The sequence below is a fragment of the Balaenoptera physalus genome (assembly GCF_965194825.1).
Source record: "Balaenoptera physalus genome assembly, chromosome: 6".
In the NCBI taxonomy this organism is placed as follows: Eukaryota; Metazoa; Chordata; class Mammalia; order Artiodactyla; family Balaenopteridae; genus Balaenoptera; species Balaenoptera physalus.
The window spans coordinates 95,276,586-95,300,756 of record NC_138885.1 but is presented as its reverse complement, the minus strand read 5'-3'; the positions used below and the strand labels follow the sequence as shown (position 1 = coordinate 95,300,756).

The 24,171-nt window shown below is 37.6% G+C and overlaps 1 protein-coding gene across 5 annotated transcripts in view; it reads right to left on the bottom strand.

Moving 5' to 3' along the window:
• Positions 1 to 24,171, bottom strand: part of PARD3B (par-3 family cell polarity regulator beta) — a 1,041,978-nt gene that overhangs the window by 623,429 nt on the left and 394,378 nt on the right. For all 5 annotated transcript variants that reach the window (XM_082466955.1, XM_082466956.1, XM_082466959.1 and 2 more), the window contains one exon: positions 24,000 to 24,171. In XM_082466955.1, coding sequence (XP_082323081.1) covers positions 24,000 to 24,171 — 172 coding nt within the window. The remainder of the gene's footprint in view (positions 1 to 23,999) is intronic.

Genomic DNA, 24,171 nt, shown 5'->3' with positions numbered 1-24,171 from the left:
ACACTCCCAAACTCATTCTATGAGGCCACCATCACCCTGATACCAAAACCAGACAAAGATACTACAAAAAAAGAAAGTTACAGACCAATATCACTGATGAATATAGATGCAAAAATCCTCAACAAAATACTAGCAAACAGAATCCAACAACACATTAAAAGGATCATACACCATGAGCAACTGGGAATTATCCCAGGGATGCAAGGATTCTTCAGTATATGCAAATCAATCAATGGGATACACCATATTAACAAGTTGAAGAATAAACACCATATGATCATCTCGATAGATGCAGAAAAAGCTTTTGACAAAATGCAACACCCATTTATGATAAAAACTCTCCAGAAAGTGGGCAGAGAGGGAACCTACCTCAACATAATAAAGGCCATATACGACAAACCCACAGCAAACATCATTCTCAATGGTCAAAAACTGAAAGCATTTCCTCTAAGATCAGGAACAAGACAAGGTTGTCCACTCTTGCCACTTTTATTCAACATAGTTTTGGAAGTCCTAGCTACGGCAATCAGAGAAGAAAAAGAAATAAAAGGAATACAAATTGGAAAAGACAAAGTAAAACTGTCACTGTTTGCAGATGACATGATACCATGCATAGAGAATCCTAAAGATGCCACCAGAAAACTACTAGAGCTAATCAATGAATTTGGTAAAGTTGCAGGACACAAAATTAATGCACAGAAATCTCTTGCATTCCTATACACTAACAATGAAAGATCAGAAAGAGAAATTATGGAAACAATCCCATTCACCATTGCAACAAAAAGAATAAAATACCTAGGAATAAACCTACCTAAGGAGGTAAAAAGACCTGTACTCAGAAAACTATAAGACACTGATGAAAGAAATCAAAGATGACACAAACAGATGGAGAGATATACCATGTTCTTGGATTGGAAGAATCAATATCGTGAAAAGCAATCTACAGATTCAATGCAATCCCCATCAAATTACCAGTGGCAGTTTTTACAGAACTAGAAAAAAAAATCTTAAAATTTGTATGGTGACACAAAAAGACCCCGAATAGCCAAAGCAATCTTGAGGGAAAAAAAATGGAGCTGGAGGAATCAGACTCCCTGACTCAGACTATATTACAAAGCTACAGTAATCAGGACAGTATGGAACTGCCACAAAAACAAAAATATAGATCAATGGAACAGGTTAGAAAGCCCAGAGATAAACCCACACACCTATGTCAACTAATCTATGACCAAGGAGGCAACGATATACAATGGAGAAAAGACAGTCTCTTCAATAAGTGGTGCTGGAAAAAACTGGACAGCTACATGTAAAAGAATGAAATTAGAACACTCCCTAACACCATACACAAAAATAAACTCAAAATGTATTAAAAACCTAAATGTAAGACCGGACACTGAAACTCTTAGAGGAAAACATAGGAAGAACACTCTTTGACATAAATCACAGCAAGATCTTTTCTGACCCACCTCCTAGAGTAATGGAAATAAAACCAAAAATAAACAAATGGGACCTAATGAAACTTAAAAGCTTTTGCACAGCAAAGGAAACTATAAACAAGATGAAAATACAACCCTCAGAATGGGAGAAAATATTTGCAGACGGATCAATGGAAAAAGGATTAATCTCCAAAATATATAAACAGCTCATGCAGCTCAGTATTAAAAAAACAAACAACCCAATCAAAAAACGGGCAGAAGACCTAAATAGAGATTTCTCCAAAGAAGACATACAGATGGCCAAGAGGCACTTGAAAAGCTGCTCAATATTACTAATTATTAGAGAAATGCAAATCAAAACTACAATGAGGTATCACCTCACACCAGTTAGAATAGGCATTATCAGAAAAAGTACAAACAACAAATGCTGGAGAGGGTGTGGTGAAAAGGGAACCCTCTTGCACTGTTGGTGGGAATGTAAATTGATACAACCACTATGGAGAACAGTACAGAGGTTCCTTAAAAAAGTAAAAATAGAATTACCATATGATCCAGCAATCCCACTACTGGGCATATACCCAGAGAAAACCGTAATTCAAAAAGACACATGCACTCCAATGTTCATTGCAGCACTATTTACAATAGCCAGGTCATGGAAGCAACTTAAATGCCCATCGACAGACGAATGGATAAAGAAGATGCGGTACATATATACAATGGAATATTAGCCATAAAAAGGAACAAAATTGGGTCATTTGTAGAGATGTGCATGGACCTAGAGACTGCCATACAGAGTGAAGTAAGTCAGAAAGAGGAAAACAAATACAGTATATTAATGCATATATGCGGAACCTAGAAAAATTGTACAGATGAACCGGTTTGCAAGGCAGCAATAGAGATATTGATGTAGAGAACAAACGTATGTACACCAAGGGGTGAAAGCGGGGGAGTGGGAGGGGTGGGATGAACTGGGAGATTGGAACTGACATATATACACTAATATGTATAAAATAGATAACTAATAAGAACCTGCTGTATAAAAAATAAATTAATAAACACCAAAAGAAAAAAAAAAGAAAATATATTTAGAGGTTCATTTATTTATTCAATTTGTTCATGCATTCATATAGTGAATATTCATTGCCTGACCCCTACAGACATTGTTTCAAGGGTTAAAGATACAGCAGTGAACAAAATACACAATGTCCCAGAATTCATGCGATATACAGTCTAGAAAGAGGGGAAGACAAATGCATGAATGAGTATGTGTCACCTTTATAATCTGTGCCCCAAAACTGCAGAAAAATCTTTTCTTTGACAATGATAATACCCTGGATGAAATATTCTAGATGAAAGTACATATTTTATCAATTAATGTGTATTCCAGTCTGGGGATACTCTCAGAATTCAAGGGAAAATATCTTCCAATGATTTTATACCCAGAGAAAATATTAGTCTTTTGAATTTACATGTCACCCCAGGGCCACATTTTAAAAACACACTTATTTGAAAATTAATTGCCTTCATTTTACTAGTAAGTGCTTTTATTTTCTTCTTTTTGGACATTTCAACTGGGTACTTCATCGTCTATATTTCTTCAAAGTCAAAGCTATTCTCTTGTTGCAAGGAAAGGCACCTTTGGCAGTTGTATTAACTCTTACAATAGGACACAAGAGTGCCATTTAATACACCAAGCCAGTACTATTTAGCAGCCTTATAACGGAGTCCCTAACACACCTGGGAAATTTGATTCAGCACCTGCACTATTGTTTTAGAATTTCTTCCCAAAGGACACATTTTCTGCAGGTAATGAGAAAAATACCTTGAAGACAGAGAGAGCTTTCAAATTTTGAGGAACTGCACTGAGGGAGATACGCAACAAATGACTGTTGAGAATCTTATCCCTTGAGTAAAAATTCTGCTCCTGCATTTTATGGCAGGAAGTAAAAGGTTGGCAGAGAGATGGAAGAAGGCTGTCCATCAAGTGTCTGTCAACGTATCCACCGAAAAGGTCATCCCAATGACAATTCTTCTTCCAGCTGCTATCATATTAGGAATTTTTACCAAAGAGGTTTTTTAAACTCCACAGAACATCTGAGAAACTGAACAATCTTACCTATGAACTCTAAAAACTCACCTCAGAATGCTAAGACGGATACATAATAATATTAACTGCACACTTTAGAAATATAAACATGCTAAAGATAGTAACTAATTTCTGGATGATCTCCTTTTACTCTGAAACAGCTATCCGAGACCCACAAAAAAGGAATGGCGCCATTCGAGGGGTTGCCATGCTAGTCTTTACCTTTAGTTTGATGTATTACAAAACTAGATTTTAAGAGCTCAAAGAAAGGTTAATATGATTTACACTAGAGAAAGTGATGATTATTACAAATTAATAATTGCCGATGCTGAATAAATCACAATTTAGGGCTGACTTGGGCTATCCATAACACTTCAAAGTTCCATAGACATGTTTTAGAGAACAATGATTCAGAAGCTTATTCTGAGACCATTATTCCCTGTGTACTTTGCTGACTTATGTACCTGAAGCCTCTGAGGTCCATTCAGTCAGCAATGGCACCTGACAGGGCTTAGTGAAGTAAAGGAATCCAGGAACATTTGATTTGCCAACAGAGGCCACTATCAAAGTCAGCAAGAGATACAACAGATCTGGCACATCCATGAAGGTCTTCAGGATACAGCCCCAGCTACACCCTTTTCAATACAATCCAGTTATTTCTCCTCCACGCATCCTTTGTCTATTGCATGTACGCCTCCCAAACTCTTCCCAGATGTTCCCCCCAAATGAAGCCAGTTTGGTACATGGGGCTCCATCAGTTGTTTCCACTTCCTTCAAGTGGTTTTTTACATTTAATTACAGTGGCATGAGAGAGGTCTTCTGTTACTGATGTCAGACAGGGTGGTAGATGCTCAGTACAGTTTCAGCAAGACTTTCTGTCCATTTAGTCAGACTCCAGCCACGTTCATGTCCATGGTGCATGACAAGAATGCAACCATTGTGAAATTTCCTCCTCTTTTCTTACAAGATCTTGGTGAACTGTGCATGCTCCCTTGAGCTCAATGACTTCCCATGTTCCATTTAAATTCATCAACTGTGAAACCTTTCTTTCCAATACATGATACCAATAGTGTCTACTCAACCACTTAGGCATTTAGGCTTGGTGTCCAAGTTCATACAAATCATCATTCTTCAGAAAGATGAGCAATAGGAATTGTCTAATTTTGCTATGTGGGTTTTGATGTATAATTGTCACAGGAAGGAAAGTCGAGAGAGATGACAAGAGGGAAGGAAGGAGAGGAGGACAGAAAGAGGATGGAAGGGACGGAGAGAGAAAAAAAAAAAAAAGGAAAGGAAGGCTTGAACGAAAGAGAAGGAGAAAGGGAAATTAGAGAGGGAGGGAGACTAAAGCAGAGTGTTCTTAATCTGGTAGCCTACAACATCACCCTTGGTTTTGGGGGCAATGCCTAAAACCGTTACTAGATGTTTCAAATACTATAGTGGTTTGTTGGTGTTGGAGCTGTGTAGGATTGTCTGCTTAAACACTTGGTGATTTAAGACACTACACAGTCCTCTGGGGTGAGGATGGAACAAAGGTGGAAGCATTCTTTCCCCCAATGGTTAGTCCACGCCTCCTAGACATCACTTCTACCAGCTCGGTAGTTACACAGGGCTCTCAGTTTATGGATCCACACCACTAAACCCCCCACCTAAGTGTATAACTGGATGGAAGGAAAATAGTCTTACACCTGCAATGCAGAAATGACCCTTCTCTAACCACCATATCTGAGTTCTCAAAAGAAAGCCTATCCTCCAAATTCCAGGCCCACTCCATTTTCCGCTACTCAAACACTTCCCAGAAAAACTGACACCTCACATATACAGTAACATCACTCTTTGGCTTACCTGTTACACACATTTAATATTAATGTTATTCATATTAAGTACAGAAAGGGAACTTCTACTTCTCCTAGGGGCCCTGGCTATGACTGATCTAAATTTGAAGCTCCATGAAATCATTTTGCCACTTCTTCCCTTGAGTCTCACCCAATTTTAATTCCATTCCATCCTCCACAATTGTTGAAACTCCAACAATTTCAGTGATAAAGTAGCAGCATTTATACATCAAAAAATATGTGAAAACTATTTTAATTATTCTCAGTGATGAATGAGAAGATTGAAAAATCTTGACTGATATTAATATATTTCAACAAAGATCTATTAATACTTGTCCAGTAATGTGAGTCAAGATCTTTGAAAAGGAAAAGTATCTTTTATTAACTCTTTTGCTGGTTTGGCCATTACACTGTAAATACAATGAAAATTTCCTCATATATAGAAAAAAGATTGTTAAATAGCTTTGATTTAGATGCTTAACAGGTAATAAAACAATTGAATATTTTCTCCACACAGGCTGAATTTTTCTTCTCCAAATTACCAACTATATTCATTGGTTGAATTGAATAATATCAGACTTTGACTTTCTTATATTTTTACTTTCCTTAAAAAGAACTATCTTCCTCGCCATCTTCCTTTTCCCCCTCCAACCATACAAAACACACACATGCACACACACTTTTGGATGTATTCTTTACCAAAACCTCAGTCTGAAACTTCATGAGTTTTAACCCATGATATACACTCAATTGATTAGGATCATGGTATAGAGTTAGCAAGTATATTTGCTCAAGATTCAATAACACCAACATTATTTTAGAATGAAACTACCAAATAAGGAAATTCTTATATAATGTCTAAAAATCATCAGACCCAACAACCAGCTGGACAACCAAAAATGCATTGCCTTATCAGAATTTCTCAGTATCAACCCCTCCAGCTTCAAGACACTGTGTTAAATCTCAAGTAACGACTTGAGGAAAATACTCAAGCTGTGTCTACCTACACTAAGTCAGGTGGAAAATGGAGGCAATTATCCAGATAATCCAAGCAAAACAAGACAAAAAGTACCCCCATTGTTTTATACTTCAGGTGAAGTATTTTTAGTTGTGCTAGATTTAGATAATTGCATGGGAATCATTACAGACGCACACAACTTGAAAGTCTCCCCTTAAGTAAAATCAAACACACACACAAACAAAAAGACAAGCCCTACAGAGTACATTACAATTCATAAAACAGACTAATGTTCATTAGATACAATGACTAAAATGATTTAAGCCCTGAGTAAATACACACAGTCTATTTAATACTGAATTGTTATACATCATCTACAGGCAATGATATAGTTCTTCCCCCAGTTCAACAGGTTTAATTAGAAAACTGTTTTTCTTCCTTTTGTCATACACTTAATTCAAATCTTCAAACTTGACTTTCAATACTGAGTGGTGAAGTGACTTGGTGTTGGTGTGGAATATGAAACAGCGCTCTCATGATTCAGGAAAGCAGTTTAGGGGGCAGCTGAGACGTGTCGCCAAGTCCCTGCCCTGGTGTGCCTAACTTAGGTGGACCCGGGGGGACTTTGCGACGGACCTGGGGGGACCTTGCGACTGTTCTCAGAGCTGGCCATGGTCAGAGTCATTCCTGAGTCTCCCAGCTTGGTCTGTGAGTTGGAAAAAAGAAAGTGAGCAGCCCCTCCAAGCAGCTGACAAGTATATTGCAAGCAACTCCTTACCAATAAGAAGTACTTAATTTTGCAAATGATTTACCTTTAAAAAATAGAGTGGTTTCAAGTTTCTCTAATAATGTCCCTCACATTCCTTTCCTACTACTTGTATCCTAATGTGCCCCCACCAAATTTAAAATGTTTTATATGTATGTGTGTGTGTGTGTGTGTGTGTGTGTGTACAAGTTTCAGGTGTACAACATAGTTGAACATCTGTATACACTACAAAGGGATCACGTCTAGTTGTTCACCCCCTTCATCCATTTAGCTCGCCTCCCCCAAAACCCCTGGTAACCACTAATCTGTTCTCTGTATCTATGAGTTTGTTTTTATTTTTTATTTATTTTTTGTTAGATTCCATATGAGTGAAATCTTATGGTATTTATCTTTCTCCATCCAACTTATTTCACGCAGCATAATATACTCAGGTATTACGCTATCCATGTTGTCCCAAGGATTTCCTTCATTTTATGGCTAACATTCCATTATATATATGTATAATCTCCCACGTCTTCTTTATCCATTCATCTGTTTGTGAGCACTTAGGTTGTTTCTATATCTTGACTATGGCAAACAGTGAACACGGAGGTGCGTGTATCTTTTCAAATTCATGTTTACGTGTTCTTTGGTTAAATACCAGAAGTGGAATAGCTGGGTCATATGGTAGTTCTATTCTCATTTTTTTTTTTTTTTTTGAGGAATCTCCATACTGTTTTCCATAGTGGCTGCACCAATTTGTAGTCCTACCAACAGTGCCCACATCCTCTCCAACTTTGTCATTCCCTGTCTATTTGATAACAGCCATTCTAACAGTTATGAGGTGATATCTCACTGTGATTTTGATTTGTATTTCCCTGATGAATAGTGATGTTGAATATCTTTTCACGTACCTGTTGGCCATCTGTATGTCTTATTTCAAAAAACGTCTATTCAGATCCCCGGTCCATCTTTTAACTGGGTTGTTTTGTTGTTGTTAATGTTTTATAAAAACAATTCAACCATCACAATAATTCAAACAACGCAGAAAGAAATACAATTTTCCTTTCTCCCCTTCACCGTCGGGTACAATTTCCCAGAAGCTACTATCTTATATTCTTTTTACAACACTTCTATTTTTTACTCTTTTGGTGTCTAACTGCATATATACATGCAGCATTGATCCCTTGCTGTGAAGGATAAGGACTTTTCCTCATCTACAATACCCTTCCTCTTTTCCTCTAAACAATCTTCACTACGCTTACTCCCTCACCCCCTTCAAGTTTTCACTTTGGTGCACATTCTCACCAAACACCCTCAATTCTCCTTATTCTGCTTTAGCATTCTTCCAAAACTAGAATCACTTTCTAACATATTATATAAATAATTCATTTATTATGTTTGTCTTCTCCCAGTAGTATGAAAACTACATGAGAGCAGGAAATTTTTGTATTTTTGTTGTCCTTTACTGCTATATTCCCAGCACCTACAAAAATGCCTGGCATATAGTTAAGTGTCCAATAAATATTTGTCAAATGAATGAATTTTCGATAGCCATTTTTATTTTTAGTATCTACACTTGCCTGCCCCATCAAGTTTAGCCTGAATCTCTCACCATCCCACAGTGGAAGACAAGGACACTAACAGGCCTACACATTCTACAATATTTTGTGGGTTTCTTCTATAGTGTTTATCTGTTTTGGTTGCAACAGGTAAGTCAACTGTTGTAAAGCATTCCATTGTCTGAATACACCAGGATTTATTTACCATTTTATCACATGAGTTGTTTTCATTTGGGGATTAGTAGGAATAGGTATGATGTCTTTTGGTGAATATATATGCTCTTTTCTGCTGAGAAATTACCTAGTTTAACTAGAATTAGAATTGCAGAGTATAGGCAACGTTCAGGTTCAACTTTAGTGGATATTGCTCAACAGTTTTCCAAAAACGTTGAACCAACTTAACCTCGAGTTAGCAGTGTCTGTCTAGTTACTCTACAGCCTCACCAACATTTGATACTCTTTCTCATCTCAGTAATTTCTGGTAGATCTGTAGTGTTCTTGCATTAAAGATTTTTTTAAACCCCCTTTTCATTTTGGATTTTCAACTTACAAAAAGTTGTAAAGATCGTACAGAGAATACCCAGTTTCTATGTTAACGTCTTACATAACTACGATACCTATGTCAAAACTAATAAGTTAGCATTATTGCATGACTGTTAACTAAGCTACAGACTTCATTTGGATTTCACCAATTTCCCCACTAATGTCTTTTTCTGTTCCAGGGTCAATTCAGGACACCACATTTTTTCTAGTCATCAAGTCTCCTCTGGTCTGGGAATTCTTCTCAGCCTTCCTTTGTTGTTCATGACTTTGGCAGCTGTGAAAAGAACTGGTCGGGTATTTTGTTGAAAGCCCCCAATTTAGGCTTGTCCAATGTGTTTCTCAAGATCAGGCTGGAGTTACGGATTTTCGGGAAGAGGAGCACTACAGTGAAATGCTCTGCTCGTCACAGCATATCAGGGGACGTGCCCTCAGCTGACTTCTCCCTGGTGATGGTAATATTGATCAGTTGGTTCAGGTAGTGTTGGCCAGGTTTCACTGTACACTTATTACTTTTCTGTTTCCATATGCTATTTTTGGAAGTGAGTCACCAAGCCCAGCCCACACACAAAGGGGAGTACCTACGTATATTATTTACAGAACTCTTCTGTAAGAAAGGTTTGTTCCTTCCCACCACTACCACCGTTAGCTGTTCAATCATTTATTTCTACCACTATAGGCTCATGTAAATTTACTTTATATTTTAGGTTATAAGCCAATACTACGCTATTTATTTTGATGTCAAATTTGCAATGTTGTTTTAATGTTCCTTTCCGTGAAGATTAATGAAGTTGAACATCTTTTTAATATATTTACTGGCTATTTTATCTATTTTGTGAAGTGTCAGATTAGAGTTCTTTTCCATTTTTCTATTGAGTTGTCTGCTTTTCTCTTATTTTGGGGAGTTCTTTATATACTCTGGGCATGGCCCTCTGTTGGATATATGTATTACAAATATCTTCTCAGAGTCTATAGCTTTTCTTTCTATTAACAGAAGTTCTTTGACATAATCCAATTTATCAAAATTATTCCTATGACTAGCACTGATGCCCGATTTTACAAATAAGCCTAACTCCAAAGCTATGCATATAGTCCCATTTCTCATATGTTGCCTTCCATAGTCTGTGTATGTTTATTTTATTTTAATTTTTTTTTGGTGTTTTGTTTTGTTTTGTTTTTCTATTTCTTCATCTTTAGATCTACAATATGTCTAGCACTGATTTTTGTATAAGGTGTGCGGTTGGGATTTTTTTTTTTTTTTCTATATAGATACTGAACTGACTTGGCATCATCCCTTCCCCACTGCACAGCAGTATCAAATCTGACATAAAACAAACGGCTGTATCTGTGAAGGTCTGTTGCTGGAAATGTCTATCCTATGCCATTCATCCGTCCTTGTGCCAAAATCACACTGAATCAACTACTATAATTTTATAAATCTTGATAACTGATAAGGTAGTCCCTCCAGCTTTTTTGTTCTTCTCCAAGACTGTCTAGTCAATTCTATCCTAGTGCCATATTTTGAGTCGTTGTTCCCTTAAATGTCTGGTCAGTGGTGGTTGCCCATGTATATTTCTGAATGAAATACTCGATTGCTTAAGGACAACAAGTAGCTTCAGTTTTTCTTGCCAATACTTGGGTCTTTCCTGAACAAAGTTCTCCTCTGAATTAGGCAGGTGACATGGTTAAGCACATTTGCTGACAGGTATCACTGTAACAAACATGCACGAGAAGCAGGGAGCAAGGCTGTCCACCTCCAGCCCAAGCCATTCCTCTGTGCCAAAAGGAGGAAGGGTTTCCTTAGAGCATCCTAAAGTCTAAGCCACCTGTTAATCTGCTTCTATTCACTTTCCATTTTTCCCCCTTCCCACTTCCAGCATTTTTATTATCCTATGCCCCCCTTTATTGTTACTTAAACTGTCATTTCTATAAAAGTTTGGGAAGGAAGAGAGACAAAAAAATTATATTCAATGTACTCTTTTGTGAACTGAAAGCTGCTGTGCTTTACTGATTTGAGTTTAAAAGGTAGTTGAATTACAGTCAGCACAACAGAAATATTACTTAAAGGTAGACACTACATTTCAGTGTGTGGGAGACAGAAATATCACCCATGTTATGTCTCAATTTAAAAGAAAAGGATGAGAGAATTATTATGGCACTGAATTGTGAACACCCCCCAAAGAAAAAAGTAGATTTTAATGACTTCTATATTCCAGTAGATGAGTTCTACACCAAACATATAATCAACTGTTCCTTAATTTTAAAGCATTATTCACCTTATAAAAAGTCACCTCAGAGACACACAGACTAAGTATTTGTGTTGCGTGATCTCCATGTTGCTCTCGGGAGCCACTTCCCAGTTTCCTAAGCCCTGTTCTGGTTCCAGGAGGCTGACTTCCACTCAGTAACTCAGCTCATCACACAGACCAGTTTCCCTTTGGCTACCTGTAGGGTTTGGCCATGAGGAAGCAACAGCAGGAAATAAGAGTGTAGGAAGAGGTGGATGTGAGGATGTTTACGCCCATCTCTGCCAGCTCCACCTTTGAACGTGGTAGCTGGACAAGCTTAGGTCACAGGTACTGATCCTGTAATTCCTCTCTCCCGTGTCTGCAGTTCTTACTAGATTGGTAAGAACTGTCTCTCTTTTCAAGCCTGGGCTAGTAAGAGATCTCATTTTTTTCAGAACTTGAGTGCCTCACTTTCATAAATAATCCCATTATTAAATTCTCTTCAATTACATCTTTGAGCATCCCATCTGTTTCCTGCTGGCACCCCAACTCATACAGTATTCTAGGCCAGTTGGATGAGGGTAACAACATCAAAAATGTATTCTTATTCCCTTGTGTAAAGGTATTGTCAAATATGAACAGCATGCACTTATCAATTCTAAAAGAAAGTCCTTATGAACAATATGCTGAATCAGGGTGAGGACATAAAATTAAGTACTTGAGTTAAATAAGGATAAAAAGAATCAAAGCAATTACCCTTCTACAAATCTCTAAAAACAAGCACAAAGGTATTATCTGAAGACTTTGCAGCGATTATATTTCTCTGATTAATGTCCCTGGGTATTGTTTTGGCTGCAACAAACCATTTTACCACGTATCTTGTAAGCCTGAAGAGAGGAAAAATTCATTTAATGTTGTGGCTTAAAAGAAGGCATAAGATGACCAGAATCTACATTTATGAAAAAGAGAGAATACATTGTTATGGGTTGAAAGCTAAAAAATGAGAAAAAGGGAGAAGAAAGCTCAGATCAAAATATCAATTACATAAACACAAGGAGATTTTATAATTTTCTTCCAAATGATCAGTAATAAATACAACGATGAAAACAGCAATAGTGACTAGTAGTTATTTACCTCTTATTACATGGCAGGCACTATTCTATTTCATATATTTACAGACATACGAGTGCTTTTGATGCTCACAACAACTCCATTTGATCATTACTAATACTATCCATTTTACAGATGAGAAAACTGAGGCAAGGTGATGTTAAATACTTGCCTATGATCACCCAGCTTGTAAAGGACAGAGTTGTATCTGACTTACGCAGTCTTGCTCCATGACTTGTACTCTTAATTTCTATACTATACTGTTATAAAGTAAATAGGTAATATATAATTTATATCCTTCTCCATCCCTTGCTTTTTTTTTCTGGAAATAATGCATTGTCTTCTTGCTTCCTTAAGATATTAAGTCAAATATATTCAGGTTACATTTTGGATACAGAGAAAAAAATGAATTTTTAAGAAGATATGAATTACAGACAAGAATTCTGCTTAACCTCACATAACTTTTCACCTTATAAAGACAGACTATTATATCAAATTGATGACGACTACCCAACAAATGCTAAAACACTATCTTTCAAAATAGGGCATTAAGAAGGCAACTGAGGAAGGTCTTTTAAAGAAAATTAATTTTTGAGTAAGTTTTCAAAAAGGTCTGAAAAGGAAAAAAAAAAAAACCTCATTCTGTAAACTTCTTTAAGGAAATCTTCCAACATGGTCAAAATGCTCCTTCTCAGTGCAGCCCACAATGTGGAAGAATTCACATGACAATCATGTTTAGACAATCCGAGCAGTCACCTGGAGAATGGTATTGTGAGTCAGAAGAACAGAGGGACCGAAAATAGCACTTTCTTAAACTTTCTGTATAGTGTACATAAATTAGCCTGAGGTATAGCCTATAGACTTGGAGAAGAAAAGATCACTGTTGGGGTCCAATCGGTAATTTATATGGTCCTCAGTGAAAAAGAAAGAGTGGGTCAGTGAACTCTACCTCCTGGCTAGAGCATATCTAATTCTTCTGAACAGTGCATTAGCTCAACTCACCAGGGAAGAAGTTTGGTCTCCAACTTCACTATCTAGGATTAAATGAGTACATTTGACTGGAGCATCTTTGGTGAAAAGGCTAGACAGATGAATAGGAAAGATAAATAAATATTCATCCATCAACCCGTTAGGTCCTTGGAGACCCCACTTGGGCAGCTCAGGATGTTGGTGGTAGTGGAAAGACTAGGGATCCTAGTTATTTCTGGTCACCTAATAGGGGATAAAACTAGCACTGCCCAAAATAGAGTCAATAAAAACTCTATTGTCAATAAAAGCTTAACACAAACTTGAACTATTTCCATGAGCCTCTCTATCAACCAAAGACCCAAAGAAAAGACAACTAACCAAGCTATAAGGAGATGTCCCACATGACTAATGGCACACACAGAAGCTTTTGTGCACGTCTAAATTTATTTATGTGGTAAGATCTTTTTTTTTAACTGTAAGGGTTTCTAATTGCATGCTCTGTATTATTATAACAACAGTTGTAAATTATAAAAATGGAAACCTAACCAAATTAAGAGACTCACTTAGTAATTTATCTTAAGTCAACTAGATTGTAAGCTGCTTGAGAACGAGTTCATGACTTGTATTATTTTACATTCCTCTGGTAGCCTAGCCTAATACTTTTCATCTATTGGGCCAGTAATAAATAACTCTTGAGTAACTGAAGTCAGTGATAGTCACACCACCATCTTCTGGAGCACTGGCATCAGACAGACTGATTTCCATTGCTACATTCTTAAGCACGATCATCTAAAGAGAGCAGATGCCAGCTGTGCAAATGCTGAACTCTCTGCCATAAGGGCAGTTAACTGTAACATCAGACTGAAGTCAGGAGGTCAAAGGACATTATTCCTGAACTGTGACGAAAATAAGAGCTTTGCCTCATGCTTTCAGATCTCTGGGGCAGAAAGTCTATTTGTTTTAAAAACACAAGGCGAGTTTAATTGATCATCACAATTGTGCAGAACCAGATGACACAAAGCCATTCAGCTTGCTGTTATCCATGCCATTTTTCAGAACATATAGTGCAAAAGGATATGGAAACACCATTCTTATCAACAGTTTCAGGAAACATGACATTGAAGCAATGGCTTCTTTAGTCAATAGTATCTTAAAACACCAAATACAAGTGTTATGGTTTTAAATAGGTTGTGGTAAGGCAAAATCCCTACTCCCACTTATTTTCCTTGATCATGGCATATTCCATACACATGCATTAAGTAATCATAGTCAAGTCTTCCATATAAACAAAAAGAAAATAAGATGTACCACATAATTTCCTGTACTGCAGTTTTACACACAGAAAAAATATATATAAAGCCCCAAATTTCTTCCATCTGTAAAGGAGTTTCAGGAATTTAACAAAGAGTCATATTTATACTGAAAAGTAATCAGAACTTTTCTGGTATTTTTAAAAGGTCGCCTGTATTTTCTGATAGCTATCAAGAGTTTCTCATTAAGCCTACGAACAAACAAAATGAATATCATTTTGTATGTACCATATGATGGATGCATTGTTTCAATGATAAATTGACAGGGTGTGGCACTGATATCTGGGAGGCTGTCTTATTTTATCTGGTAAACATAAAAAAAAGGGTAAACACAAGATAGAGAGCTTTTCTTAAGGCAACTGCTAAGCAAAGGCTGTCACCTTTCCTTATCACCTTGGGATGTGAGAATGAACAGATCAAGCTGTTTCAGTATTTTTTACTTTCACTGGGCCAAATCAAGATCTTAGTAAAATTTCAAAATGGGTATAGAGCAAGGAAATAACCCAATGTGTGTATATTGGGTTGTAATTCATCATATGGCTTTATCAGATAAAGCAAATGAGAAAATCCTGAGCCAGTCATAAAAGCATGTCCAACTCTGAGTGACTTGTCCTTAAGATGGATCTTCTGTAAATAATTAAATTAGTGGATTTTTTTTTTTTTGCCCTGCCCATCTGGGCAGAAAGAAAAAAAAAAAAAACAAAAAACAAACCCATGTGTGCACATACACACACACACACACACACACACACACAAAGAAAAAGTCCCAAAGGCTAAACCTTACATTTAACTTGTTAGTGCAAAAGAGGTATTACCATATTTTGAATTGTTAGCAAGATTCTTGAATTTCAAATTGCAAATGAAAATCAGCATGTTTATTATAAATAATTTGTCTAGGTGTGATTAGAAATTTATGAGAAATGTAATCTATTTTATGGCTACAAAGATTTATATTTATAAAAATTTGAATCATATTAAGAAATTTTTAATACAGATAAATAATTTGAAAGTATTCTGTAACAGACACGAAAAACCCAACTAGGTTCTAAAAGGCAGCAGCTGTATTTAGAGAATGAGGGCCATTCTGACTGGCCCTGTTGACTGCCTCAGAGAACCTGAATAGCAGAGAGTTGGGAAGTGGTTACAAGAAAGGCCAATGGGAGTTGTAATGATGGGTGGGGAAGGGAGGAAGGAAAGACTATGTGTGTGTATGTTGGGTAGGGGAGAGGAGGATGACAGTTTCTTCTATTAAAAGGACAAACTAGGGCTTCCCTGGTGGCGCAGTGGTTGAGAATCTGCCTGCTAATGCAAGGGACACGGGTTCGAGCCCTGGTCTGGGAAGATCCCACATGCCGCGGAGCAACTAGGCCCGTGAGCCACAACTACTGAGCCTGCGCGTCTGGAGCCTGTGCTCCGCAACAAGAGAGGCCATGATAGAGAGAGGCCCGCGCACTGCGATGAAGAGTGGCCCCCGCTTGCCGCAACTAGAGGAAGCCCTCGCACAGAAACGAAGACCCAACACAGCCAAATAAATAAATAATAATTAAAAAAAAAAAAAAAAAAAGGACAAACCAAAAATGATCAGTGGTCCAGGAACTACAAGGAGGTGAGTATGACAGCACGGCTGAAAATATTTTCACTAGTTAGGGACTAGGCCTCCACAAACAGAGCTTCACTATTAAAAGCAATCTGCAAAAGAGGCTTGAAAACCCAGGGGTCTAATATCAAGTGAGCAGTAGGAAGGTGACCTTTCATTCCGTTTGTTTATGAGAGGATTTGCAGACTGTCTCAGTGTGGGTCCAGCATCAGCAAGAGGCCAAAGGGGGGTGGTGAACTCAATGGTTTTTTTTTTTTTTTTGGTTTGTTTTTTGAGGTCATATAATCAACTTAGAAAATACAGCTGGAAAAGAACAAGAAGGAAAGCTTGGTTTTTATATACTGTCTTACATTTTTGGGGTAAATGGCTAAATGCAAAGTCCCTTTAATATTTTTTATTAGAGTACAGCCAACTTAGTACCAATTCAGGTACTGAACTTAGCCACTAGATATAGTACACAAAATTAAAGAAAAGAGACAAAAGGAACACTGAGCAGGTGTAAAAAAGAATTGAATTAAGGTTAAAATGCAAAGATAAACTGGATAGGAAATCGAAAAATGAAAATAGTTCTGTTAGGATGATGTTAATTTTTTACTTTTCCTTGCTTAACATTTGATAATTTAATAAATCTCACTGAAAAGACCCTTATAAGAATATAGAATATCTTCAAGCAAAACTCATCGTGCTATTTTTACAAAATGTTATCTGAACTGATTGCTTGTCTATGAAATGTGTTTACACTGACCATTCATCTGCAATCACTCAGGATGCAATCCCAGGTATATTGAAAGCGTCATATTTGAACTATCATTCACATTCGTACTTACTAACACAAACACAAATTATTCCTGTGTAGTAATTACCTTTTAATACTTGTTAGGAGTTGCTTGCCTTTAGATATTCATTTTATTCTTTCATTTAACCAAGTACCTCATGCCCTCTTCCAGAGTATTAAAATTTTTTAAAAATATTCAATGTATAACCTGACTTTCCCTGTACCACCTCCCTCCCCAGCAACTTTTCACCTACTCTGAAAACAAACTAAAAGCCAGAACAATGGCAAAAGAATAATGGTGCCAGAAATGGGTTAGAACACTGTGACCTCTTTAGTCCTGATTTAGTTACCATCATACCAGAAAAGCATGCACACACTTTATAGACTACATGGTTATGACTGATCGATGATAGCCTGGCAAGGTTACCATAGCTAATTACAGCATCGCTCATCTCAGCCTACATGGGAGAAAACACCAGGCTCCCAAGGAAGACAAAAGAAGAGAAAGGAAAACGATTCTATAGCTGTTAACTTTTGAATAATCAGACTCAATAGGAAACAAATAGGATGAAACTCAATGACCAAATGATGACTTATGGATTCATCCAAGCAAATGACCTCAGTTCCCTGGTCATTTCAACTTGGGGTTTCACTGCCCACAGCAGAGAGCTCCCAGTAACAAGGAACCCTCACAGGCTTGGGTGCTTTGTAGTCAGAATTCAAAGGCTCCGCCAGAAGCCTGGCCCAGCCCTGAGCTTTCGTTCTGCTATGTGTGTGGTGTGACTGTGTTTGTCTAGGATCAGATGCCAATACTTAAACTCACATTATGGGCACAGCAGCTACTTACACACTGCAGCCTAATTAAAGGAATAAACTTCCCCCTGCTTTATTTTTTTCCCAAAGATCAGAGCCATAAAGGGATTTGGTTTCTTTAAAAATTCAGACAAACGATCCCACATGTTTCCCTTATTCAGTAAATTAGCCAAAATCAGATAGAAAATGGTCACAGTTTCCAACACTAATCTATGGCTATACCATATGATCTGGGAACTACTGAAAATAAAGAGAAGAGAACTCAATGTTTTGAAAATAATTATATTATAACAAACATACAATCATAATTTTCCTTTCAGTTTTGAAGAAGCACAAACACACATGGAAACAATAAAGCGTCTGAGGCACCTTTCGGCTTTCAAGTCTCAAAAAACAAGAATCACTTTCAAACAGAAAGTATCTCATCTTCAAAGTTTAACACACAAGAGGAGTATAAAGCTAATACCATTTCAACTCCAAACTTTAATCAGATTGCTTTATATCTGGGTAATATAGATCACAAGAGTGGCAACAACGAAGCTTAAAGTACTTTTTATCCTGATACACTGTTTAAATTGCATTGCTTAAATAATTATAACTAAAGACATTATTTTCTCGTGGAACCCTAACCCAAAATAGCAAATTTCAGTCAAGAATACTGAGGAAAAATTACCAAAAGTTTCAAAATAAAACTACTAATTAACTGGGGCCATAGGATGGAAATTGACAGGGGCATGGAGTCAGATTCAAATTCAGCTTGGAATTAATGACATTCTCCTGGGACAATCATAGCCCATTAGAGCAAGAAAGGCCTATAGTATAGATGAGAAAACTATGGCCCAGGGAGATATGGCAGTGGCACATAAGGAAGTAACCTGTATGGTCTCAGTTCTGAATATTCACTTCTATAGAATGCCAAATGTGTCCTGATTTATTCTTTGTTTGGAAAAATGTGATAGCTATAGGTTAAATGACTTGTCTGGATACACAGCTAGATCAAATATTGTAGGGTCTGGAACAGGCTCCATATCATTGGTTCTCAAGGGACAAGGATTGGGTCAACCTTGGACTACAGCCTCATGAAGTCTTCTGGGGAACAGCAGAAGGTCAGTTACCACTGACCATAAAGACAGCATAAGGATTAGTTGGAGAAAGGCTAAAGGACTCTCATTCTTCCAAACATCAAAGTAAGTGTCATCACTGATTTGTCTTATTTACAGAAGGCTCTACATGCAGATACTTGAAATGTCAAAAAGTACAACACTATCCACAATATGGGAGAAAAATTACCAGGTATCCCAAATATTAGCATGTTTGTTTCAGTGCAATTTTCCCCCAAACATACATACATGTGTGTAAGTGCATGTGTGTGCATACACATGGGATGAAGAAATAGGAGCAAATTCATTTCTGACACAGAAGGATTTAAAAGAAATTTTCTCAGTATTAATTTTCTGGTACTTCCTTATTAGCTTTTTATTTACAACTAGTCACAGTATATATTTATTAATTTACACTCTATCTCGTTCCAGAAGGATATAAGGTGTTATTTTATCCCATATAGTATTAAAAGGTACAGATATTTGAAACCTACAATTAATCCAAAAGATGTCATGTAGCTGAAAGCCAAGAAATGCAGGTTCCAATTCTACTCCTTTAACCAACTATTTATTTGACATCACAGCACACACTGAGTCTAAGCTTTTACTTGGTCACTTGTAAAATAATGTTAATTGTCTAGAAAATTGCTCTTATGAAATTCTATGGAATTGTCTATTAACAGATCAGCTTTTCACAAAAGTTGTTCTGAGAGGTGCTAACAATTCTTCTGAGTGAAGGTAGGTTTCTTTGCTGTAGGACTTCTAAACGGTATTAGGATTCTCTATTGCCTACTCAACAGCCTTCTGCATCCCTTTCTTCCCTGCTAGCATAACCAATCTTATGTGTACAAAGAGTGAGTGTGAATGAATTAAAATAGCATCTACAATTTAAGTGTTCAATAAATGTTATTAATTAACTAGAATCAAATATTTGTTGAAATCCCAAAACGTGTTAGGAAGTATCATAGGGCTCCTCAAAAAGACCTGGAAAACTCCTGAACGAGGTGATTTTAAAGTCTAAATGGGCTCTGTGAATATGATTCTTTGCTATTCTACCTGGTGTTTGTTCTACCCTGTCTCTTCTTTCAAATAGACTCTTAGGTTAGCAATCTCTAGTCTACACAGTAAAATGTACTGGCCAACTACAGAAACATTATAATCTTGAAGAGTTAGAATGATTTGCTAGTTAGGGCTGAGTCAGGGCTTAGTCGTTTAGCATTACATTAGAAAATCCATTAGAAAATAAATGGTAGGAAATAATTTAGATGAATGAAGTTGGAATTATGTGTTTGCCCACTTGATTTAAAATTCGTCTTACACATGTAAAAATATATATACCCCATTAGCTTACAGGGTGCAAAACTATGAATCCCTTTTGGTCAGTAGAAAATTTCTTCATCTTTGTATCCCTTCGTTGTTGAAGAATTAAGAAATGCATTTATGGTACACTTACCGTACTATCTTGAAGATTTGGACAAGGTTTCACAAACAAGGGCATATTTGAGCTTGAGTTTAAAAGGTGCATACAATTTCACCAAGTAGAAAAGAGGCAAAGGGGTGAGGCAGGTGAAGGGAACACTAACTACAAAGACACAAAGGTTTGAAAGCAAGTAGCAAATTTAGGGAATGCCAAGTGGCTTGTGGTAGCTGCAGGTTAAGGTGACTGTGGAAGAGAGGCTAGTAATAAAAGTGGGCAGACAAGAAGGGGCTAGATCATGAAGAGCCCCTGAATACGAACTTTCTGCATATTCTGTGTATAAGTGTTTCATCTTGGAAGATAAAGAAAAAAGAGGTGGGCCCAGCCACTGTCTGCATGTATGTGGCGGGGGTGGGGGGGAGGCTGTCAGTTTTTAACAGGATACTGATGATGACTAACTTGTACTGGAGAAAGATACAAAAATTATACTGAATGTTGAGTGCATTTTTATTTCAGTATCAGTAAAACCTACATTTTCGGTGATTAACATGACCTAATGGTAAGAACATCTTGATTCTCAATATTTGTTAAATGGTGTCTCCTTAAGTAAGATAAGCATGCGAACCGATAATGGTGAAATTCCCCGTCGTCCTGGATGGATCCCAAGAGCGAGAAAACCAGGGAGAATCAGCCCCGCGTGTGTGGTACCAGCCTGGGCTAATGAGTCCCGTGAGAAGTAGAACCAGTTCCAGTGGCCTCTGAGAGCTGAGTGGGGAGCAGAGAGGATGGGCTGGGGCTTGGGGCTTGGCATTTTATATGCCCCCTGCGATGAAGAATCGCTGGAACACACGTGCTACTCCTCCTCTGACTACCCCCTCCCATTCTTCGTCTAAACAAGGTCTCAGGGTGGGCCTGGCAGCACAACCAGGTCACCTCCCAGAAGAGCCATTCATGGATACTGCATCTGCTGCCAAGCATATCCCTCCATCCCTGTGTGCCCAAGCCACGACCACACCCTGCCCTGAGGGCAATGAAAGGAAAACAGAATGGGCAGATACCAAAGCTGGTGGCTTTGCTTCTGTCTTTAATTCCTCTATCTGAGAAACTCAATAAATATTTTTTTTCTTTGCCTTTAAAGTTCCAGAAATGTAAAGTACTGAGTCTGATAGAACCATGAGAGTAGATAAGGGATCATTTCTTCAACCTTCCTCCCTGCCCAAATACCTCCATCTAATTCCAAGGAACCGTCTGCATCAGCTTGCTAATGCGTTTGGACATGGTTCTCCTCGCGGTGGGAAGCCATTGGAAGTTGTTGAGCAGGGGAGTTATATAATCAGCTTTGTGACTTAGAAAGGTAGATCTGGCAGAAGCAGAGATGGGGGAAAGCAGGCCCTGTAAAGAAAGAGGTCAGTTTGAGGCCTCGGTAGTAGTCTGATTGATGGGAAAGCTCTGGCCTGCTTCAATGGTCACGGACATGAAGGCTGAAGAAACTGTGGATGATGGCAAGAAAAGGAAGGAACAGGATATAATGCCACGGTTTCAGACTGAATGGCTGGAAGGCAACACCGACCACCAAATAGTGAAGGCTGGCCAATCTCCCCATTTCATCTATGACACTAGGTGAAATGGGATTTGAAGCCAAGGAGTTAAGCATTTTCAGGGTTTGATATATATTCACAAAATGACTCTCAGGAAAATGATATCACTGTATTATTCTACAAAGAGCATATGAAAGACAGCACAGAAAAATTGTTCCTGACACTGGAGCTAGCAAGGGTTCAAATCCTAAGTTCACCACCTAACAGCTATGTGACTTTGGAGGAGTTATTTAACTGCTCTATGCCTGTTTCCTCATCTCTTAAATTAGGGAGATAATAGAACCCAACTAAGTATCACGAGGCTTAAATGAGTTGTTAGGAGTACAGGATTTAGAATACGTGGTGCACTGCCTTGAGTTCTGTGCTTGGCATATAGTCACCACTGAATAAATATTATTTCCTATCTGTGTCTGACCCAAAATCAGTATCGAAGAAGCAGAAAGTCCGCCTTCAAAGATGGGGAACCTCAGCTTACTTTTCTTCCTACACTGAACGTTATACTGCTCAGATGGTTCAACAAAAGCTGAAAAAGCTAAAGAAAAACAAACTTTTTTCCCTGAGAAAGCTCATGAGAGAAAGGTGAAAAAACAAATTCCCAGGCACAGGGGTACTCTGAAGTTTCAGCCTTTTGAAGACCACAGTGCTTGCTTATAAATAGAATATTAAAACAAGCAAGAGCAATTTTCTCCTTTCGTCTTCCCTTATTGCCTAATTTTCCTCCCATACTATTTGCATAATGGATAAAAAGGCATCCATTATGCAAATGAATGATAGGGCTGTGAGGCTGCTGAAGCCACAAACTTCGCTCCAGATGAAGAGAAGCTGCCACAAAGCCCTCCAACGACCGAGTTCCAGCAGAACTGCTCTGCTAGCTTGGTTTCCAAAAGATAGTGAGAAATTATGAAGATGATGGGTCATTAATTTCCACTTGGTTTATTTTAAAAGGGGCACTGTAGATGCTTTCCAGAAAATTAGTACAAAATATAGATAGTCAGTATTGTGGCATGTCAAATAAACTTTATAATGTATTTTGTTTCAAATGGCAAAAATTATACTGTGTAAAATTTTTACAATTTTAAGCATATGTTTTGCTTAAAAAAAATAAGATTCCCTTTGCAAAGTGGAAAAAAACCTCTGTTCTAGCTTGAGAATTAACCTATAACCGGCGCTTAGCGCTGTCTCAAAATGTATGCATACATTCAACCGGAATAAAAAAATGATTTTAAGTACCAAAATATTAGTGGATTTTCAAAACTTTATGCTGTTAAACTGACCTAAAATTACCTTTAAGAGTTATCACCAATAACTGACATTATTTATCTTGGAGTCATAAATTCACTAAAACTTTAGAAGAATGTTTATTTTCTCTTTCTACCAACACCTTCAAAACAAATATAACAAAAGAGAATTCTGAGCAAAATCACCAGGTTGGAATAAATCAGTAGGACAGAATTAGAAACTAACTTCAAAACGTTTCCCCCAAACTCTGAGTTATACAATTTGTGGAGAAGAAAAAGGTGGCTAAGACAGAAAGTGACCTTTTATTTCTAGCCTGGATTCCTTGATAACCCTTAGCTTTTTTTTCCAAGTGACTTTCTTCAGGGACTTTTTAAAAATTTTAAGCAGTCCTCATATGCTACAGATGAAGCGCATCATTTACAGTCCAACTCCTCCCCAGTAACTTCAAGGATATGCAATTCAGATTCACCTGCAATTCAAGAAAAAACTGCACCTATTGCCTGAGCACCAGCAGCTGCAAAGATCTACGTAAAAAAAATAATTTAGAGAAAGACAAACCAGGTTTATTTTTTTTAAAGGCAAACACTAACAGGGTAAGTCATAAAGTAGAAGAAACTCATAGCCAGCAAGATGAGGTATTTCAACCAGGTGAAAAGCATACCACGAAAATAATACACCTACCTAATTTCAGAGCAGAAGGGGTTACTTCAATTTCCCCACCAACTGGTTTAAACGCAGCCAGCTGGGCAGCCACTTCCGTCTCAAAAGCATCTGGGCTCTGCCGGCCTGCCGGGTTTCCACTGGGGCTCTCAATCTTGTGGAGTGGTTCTTGTTCGTCAAACACAGCAATCAG